This window comes from Triticum dicoccoides, chromosome 2B (assembly GCF_002162155.2).
Source record: "Triticum dicoccoides isolate Atlit2015 ecotype Zavitan chromosome 2B, WEW_v2.0, whole genome shotgun sequence".
Taxonomy (NCBI): Eukaryota; Viridiplantae; Streptophyta; class Magnoliopsida; order Poales; family Poaceae; genus Triticum; species Triticum dicoccoides.
This window is the reverse complement of record NC_041383.1, coordinates 161,489,922-161,496,648: the sequence shown is the minus strand read 5'-3', so window position 1 is coordinate 161,496,648 and position 6,727 is coordinate 161,489,922. Positions and strand designations below refer to the sequence as shown.

The window sequence follows — 6,727 nt, the reverse complement described above, 5'->3', positions numbered from 1 at the left end:
CTGAAAGGATGGCCCGTTTTGTTGCCTCCTATCATGCCATTCGGCGTGCCGAAACGCATGATAATCTTCAGAAGGATCATTGAGGAGTGGTGGGCATGGAATGACTGACAAAGAGCATCATAATTTGTGCGTTTGATGTTGTATTGTTGAACTATTTGTTGTATTGAAAGATAAACTATTTGTTTGAGTTGTAATAACGAAATTGAACTATTTCTGTTGATTTATTTTGTTTGTGTTTGATCTTTTTGATTGTGTTTTGAGTGCATATGTTTTTTATGCGAGAGCGCGCGCTGTATTTTAACGCACTTGCTGAAGCTACACGCGCGCTAAAGTTTACGGTGGCGGCTGGAGTCACGTCAAAACAGACGATCGGCGCGTTGTAAACGCATTTTTACCTCCGCGCGTTCGGCGGAGCAGTACTGTTGACGAAGAAGAGGACAGGGAGAGACAGATCCAGTCGCGCCCCCTACGCCGGCTTCCTCTGCTCAAGCTCCTCGCGACGGCGCTGCGGCTGCCTTGCGGCGTGCCACCGCACAATGACCTCTCCGTTATCCCCTGCCGGTCCGGCTGACCGCCGCCGCAGGCACACGATCTACCATGGCCACCGCCGCGCGTCCCCGTACCGCCCCACCGTCCATGGCGGTCTCATCACCCACCTCCGCGCCACCTCTCCTGGACCCCGCTCCTCCCCCTCCCCTTCGCCCGCCGCAACCACCGCCCGTTTCCACCTCCCTGACTGGGACCCCTCCTCCCCATCTCACTCCCCTCGCTCGTCGCCGACTCCGTCGCATTCCACATCTGCCTCTTCCCGCCGTCTCTCCCCGCTCGCGCGATTCTTACTCGACGCCCTCCGCCGACACCAGCGCTGGGGCCCTCCCGTCGTCGCCGACCTGTCCAAGCTCCGCCGCGTACCACCCACCCTCGTGGCTGAGGTCCTCAGCGCGCACCCGCCACCACCTCCCCCGCTCGCCCTCCCCTTCTTCCACTGGGCCGGCCGCCAGAAGGGCTTCCGACACTGCTTCCCTGCGTTTCACGCTCTCGCCTCCCTCCTCTCCGCTGCAGGCCTCCCTGCTGCCGCCGATCAGCTTCCCGACCTCATTCGCTCCCACGGGAAGCCCGTCTCTCACCCTCAGCTCACACTCCTCGTCCGGCTTCACACCGCTGCACGCCGCCCCCTCCGTGCGCTCTACACGCTCCGCCGGTTTCGACATGAGTTCTCTGTTCAGCCGCAGGTCCACGTCTGCAACCGTGTCCTCGGCGCTTTGACTGCGGCAGGGCATGTCGAGGATGCGCTCAAGCTGTTCGATGAAATGGCAGAAAGTGGCATCAGGCCTATGCCGGTCACATTTGCGATCATTGTGCGTGCTCTGGGCCAGGAAGGGATGGCGGAGAGGATCCTAGAGATGATTGGGAGGATGCGTGATGACGTGTGCCGGCCGGATGTGTTTGTGTACACCGCTCTGGTCAAGACGATGGTGCGCAGGGGGCACATGGAGGGTTGCATCAGAGTGTGGGAGGAGATGGGAAGAGATGGTGTGGAGCCAGACACAATGGCATATGCTACAATGGTTGAGGGGCTATGCAACGCTGGGATTGTAGAGAAAGCAGCTAAATTGTTTGAGGAGATGAGGAGAAAGGGGTTGTTGGTTGACAGGATCGTGTATGCATCACTCGTCCATGGGTATGTTGCTGCTGGGAGGGTTGGGGATGGCTGTAGGATTTTGAAGGAGATGGTGGATGCTGGCTACCGCGCTGACCTCAAAACATACAACATACTCATTGGCGGTCTGTGTGGTATAGGTCGGGAGGATAAGGCACATAAGATGTTTCAGATTGTCCTTCAGGAGGAGCTAGTGCCAAGCTCTGAGACTGTTTCACAGTTACTAGTTTGCTATGCTGATAAGGGTGAGATGGTTAAATTTTTTGGATTGGTTGACAAATTGGTTGAGCTGAGCTTGCCTGCCGTAGAATTTTTAGCGGACTTCTTGAGGCTCTTTGCATGCAAGGATGGTAGGGAATTGAAGACTCTGGAATTGTTTACGACTTTGAGACAAAAAGGGTATTTCAGTGTTAACATTTACAACATTCTTATTGAGAATCTGCTCAAGATCAAGGAGAGGAAGAAAGCATTATTACTGTTTGAGGAAATGAAAGCTTCAGATGACTGCGAGCCAGAATCATGTACATATAGTCTTATGATTCCATGTTTTGTGGATGAAGGAAATATTGAAGAGGCTTGCTCATGCTACAACTCCATGATGAAGGCTGAATGGATACCAAGTCTTTCAGCCTATCGTTCACTCGTGAAAGGGCTATGCAAGATTGGAGAGATAAATGCAGCTGTTTCACTTGTATCAGATTGTCTTGGAAATGTAGAGAATGGGCCAATGGAATTCAAGTACACCTTAACTGTTATTGAAGCTTGCCGGTCAAAAGACCCGGAGAAGGTGATGAAAGTGGTGGTTGAGATGATTGAGTTAGGTTATTTAATAGAAGAACTTATCTTCTCTGCTGTCATCTATGGATTCTGCAAGTACGCAACTTCAACTGGAGCTAGAGAGGTGTTCTCTGTTATGAGAGATAGGGATATTATTTCAGAGGCTAATTTTATTGTTTACGAGGATATGCTGAACGAGCACCTGAAGAAGGTCACTGCAGACTTGGTGATATCTGGATTGAAGTTCTTCAACCTTGAATCAAAATTGAAATGGAGAAGCAGAATTGATTGAAATATATTTGTACTGTTACTAGGGTAAAGAAGATCATTTACTAAGTGTACATCTGATCAAATTTATCGATCTCTTCGCTGAACTAGTGCACCTATACAGTTGAATGGGGAAAAGATATAGGACGCGTTTATCCGGCGATCGTTCGTTGGGGGAGAACTATCAGCGAGCACCTCAATTGCCATACTACATTTTTTTTTAAATGCCGTGTATGTGTGAGGGACTTTCCTTGCACTAAAGGAAGGAAATTTTGTCATGTTAAGAAAAGAATTGCCAGATGCAGTGTATTTTTTGAAAATGTCATGCATTTCATCATGATCCAACTGCTTTAAATTCGTTTGCAAGGAGCTCTCACCAAACGAACCTTCGCCCATTATTATTTCCGAAGGTATAACTTCACATCGACGGAAAGCATAAGCTAGTGACCGGAAATTCAGGGTACTAAAGGGTTTCGTGTCAGCATATACATTTTCGTATTCAGGAGCTCTCACTAAACGAACCTTATGCATTAGTATATGCTGACACGAAAAGTATTTAGTATGAACAAACTTAATCATTTGCACAGTCTGAATGTGGTGCGGACGGACCAGGGGTTATGTCGGTTAGAATCTTTATTACTATGCACATTCATTTCGACAGCGGGCGCTGCGCTAGCTTTGCATGATTAGCTCCGATAGAATGTACTGCAGTTCCTTAGTTGGGTCAGCCTCTCTTTCTACGGTTGGTTTCTGACATCGATCGTAAATCAACATTCAGTAGATGCAAGTAGGTGTGGTGGACAACATGAACTCTGAATCAAGAAAAGTACTCCCTCCGTCCCAAAATTCTTGTCTTAGAATTATCTAGATACAAGAATTTTGGGACGGAGGGAGTACCAAATTAATTGTAAAATATACGTTCCTGTGAACAACGGCAACGAAGAAAACATCGTGACACATGGGGGCGTGAGGTCGACATTGCTAGGTTCAGAACCGACGGTACTAGCTTGCTGTGGCAGTGATGTAGGATGGGACACTTCGGAGGGAGCCACATGAGGAGTCATTGTCCTTAAAGAGATAGGTTATAGGCCAGATAACAACAGATCCTATTCCGCACATACCACTTGGAATAAGGAGCAAACGCCCACCTCGATTGTTTCTGTAGTTGCTTTGGGCCGGTCCATTTATGCATTTCGACATTTTCCGCTTGTGGGAAGGCCCCGAACCAAAAAAAATTCATGTGTTTCTTTTATAACGATTTTATTTTATTTTATTTTTCTTTTTATTTTATTTTTTCGCATTTTTAAAATTCAGGAATATTTTATAAAGTTGAAATTCAGAACATTTCCTGAAATCCAAGATTTTTTTAAATAAATGAACATTCCTTGAAATCCAGGAATATTTTCAATCTTGAACTTTTTTTGAAAAATGCGATCTTTCCCAAAATTATAAGCATTTTATGAAAATCAAGAATTTTTAAAATTTGTAAAAAATATTCAAATTCTTCAACATTTATAAAATGCATGAACATTTTTTTGCAATTCTTGAGCATTTCTCAAATTCATAAACATTGTTCAGATTGGAGAACATATTTTTCGAATTATTTATGGTTATGCCCTTTTTATGATTCCCAAATATTTAACATATGAAGTTATTTTTTCTAAAGATAGCGTCAATTAGGAGCAGAACAGCTAGAAGAAAGGACAGTGGGGAAAGTAGAAGAAAGGGATCAGCCCAACAACCTCAGTGTTTCCAGTTTAGTTTTCCTTTTCTCTATCTTTTATTTTCCTTTTTCTCTTTTATTTCCGTTCTCTTTTCTTAACAAATTTTTTCAAATCCGTGATTTTCTTTCAAAATTGGTAAACTTTTTTGAACTTCGTGAACTTTTTATTTCAAAATAGATGAACTTGTTTTCCAAATTGGTGACCTTTTTTGCAAATTCTGTGAACTTTTGTCAAAGTTGATGATTTTTTTCAATTTTGATGTTTTTTTTCAAAATCAATGCATTTTTCTAAAACCTATGAACTTTTTTTCAACATTGATGATTTTCTTTCAAAATTGATGATTTTTTTTCAAGTTGGCAAACTTTTTCAAATGGACATTTAAAAAAAATAGATTTTTTTTTAGTTTCTAAACTTTTCAAATTCATGGTCTATTTTCGAATCTGTGAACTTTTCCCAGTTTCCCTGAACATTTTTTAAGCAGCCAACTGGTCATATGGTCCATGACATCTGGTCAACATGTGCACAACATGGGCTGAAAGCAGACAACAGACTGCGTTAGCAGTTCCTCTGGGTCATCCAGCAGCTGCAAGGCGCAGGCAGCTTCATCAAATAATACTTCTGCATGATCCCCCACTTCAATTGTTAGTAGTTGTGTTGATCTCTTTGCACTGATGATCGCGCGAGTACTTGTCTCCACATATGAAGCAGAGGCCATTCTGACGCCTGTAATCTCGTAGCTAATGCTCGCGCCCAAAGTCAGCATCGGCTGGTTTGGGTATTGGAGCCGCGCGTTAGCCCGGAGCTGGCACAGGCGGTAGTACTGGTGCTGGAGGCGGACGACCCATCGACGAAAACGCTCCTGACAGGGGCGGTGGTCGTCTTGCAGAAGCTGATCGAAGATGAGGACGCTGCATGTCCAGCTCCTCTTCCTGAATGCAAGCAAAAACCGTTTCCTGTGTGATGCTGTTGGGTGCTTGTAAACATACTACTGCGCACAACTCATCCTTTAGGGCCAATAGAAATTGAGCGACAAAAAAATTGGTGCTCAAAGAGAGATCTAGAGCCAGCAGATTGTACATATGAACCTCAAATTGTTGCCGGTACTCTGCTACCATGTCGGTGTGACGAAGTTGCAGGAGGTTGTGCATAGTGGACTCAAATTCCTCTGGGCCAAATTCTTCCACCATGGCGTGATTAAATACTTCCCAGGTGATGTCAGTATGTGTCTGGCGAAAGGCCCGAAGCAAGAGCGTGGCGTGGCCGTCGACGTAGAGAACCACCGTCGCCACCCAATTGTGCACTGACACCTAGTATATCTCGAAATATGCGAGACAACGATACAACCAGACCCGTGGAGCCTCGCCCTCAAAACGGGGAAACTGATGCTTTGGGAGGCGGGGGGCGTACTCCTCGTGTTGTGTCGGTGGAGGTGCATGCTTCGGTTGTGCAAGCTATGCCCCCTTGGCACGGGCAGCAGTGACGGTCCTTCGTTGACGATACAGGCGGCTTGAACCACGCGAGAAGGACTTGCGGGATTGGGAGAGTTCTTGGAGGCGACAGGGCACGGGGATCTGGCGGTGGTGGCTGGATTGGCGCCTCACGCGTTGGTGCAGGTTGGAGCAGGGTCGTCGACCTGTGAGCCGGTGGACGGAGCCGAAGACGCGGACAGGTAAGCCACCTTGCGCACATCATCAACCTCCGCCTGTGTGAGACCGATCTACTTCGCCAAGCTATTCAACTTGAGTGAGACATGTGTGTTGAATGCGGTAGGCGTCTCCGCCCTCTTGTCTGCCAGGACCTTCTCCTCGTCGAATTTGGAGAGCAGTGTCTCCATCAGAGTTGTGAGATTTGTAGAATGCTCCCCCATGGCGGCAAGGAGTTTCCACGTCTGGATCGAAGGCTTGGAAGGCGCCGTTGTCCCTGCCCTGAGGAGATCAAGCCCACCATAGGATTTTGGGCGATCTCACTGGAGTGAAATCGCACCTACGACGGTGGATGTTACCGATCCAGCCAAGGGATTAATGGGTGTCGCGGCGTAAAAAAAATTCTCTAGGAATTGAGGCTCTGATTACCAATTGTGATGACCGATAGAAAAGAATCAATCGCACGATGGGGAATTGGGGAGGAGCGGAGGTATAGGAGACGTGAGTAGGTAGAAGGGGAGAGATTCAGGTTGACTTGTTCACTCATTCGATAGATAGTACACTGTAGGGGATCGGTTAAGTATCACATGCACGCCACACTCTGGTTACAAATGGGCCACAGTCGGCCCATGGACTCAGTGGTTCACCCCGAATAA

General features: G+C 46.8%; 1 protein-coding gene across 1 annotated transcript; it reads left to right on the top strand.

Moving 5' to 3' along the window:
- The first annotated feature begins 456 nt into the window (after positions 1-456).
- LOC119362771 (pentatricopeptide repeat-containing protein At4g20740-like) lies at positions 457-2,965 on the top strand. Its single transcript, XM_037628030.1, has one exon. The coding sequence runs from the start codon at positions 537-539 to the stop codon at positions 2,727-2,729; it is 2,193 nt and encodes a 730-aa protein (XP_037483927.1). The 5' UTR covers positions 457-536; the 3' UTR covers positions 2,730-2,965.
- The last annotated feature ends 3,762 nt before the right edge of the window (positions 2,966-6,727 follow it).

What these genes read in the sequence shown, in the direction of transcription:
- LOC119362771 (XM_037628030.1), top strand. Translation starts at nt 537, where the DNA reads ATGACCTCTCCGTTATCCCCTGCCGGTCCGGCTGACCGCCGCCGCAGG.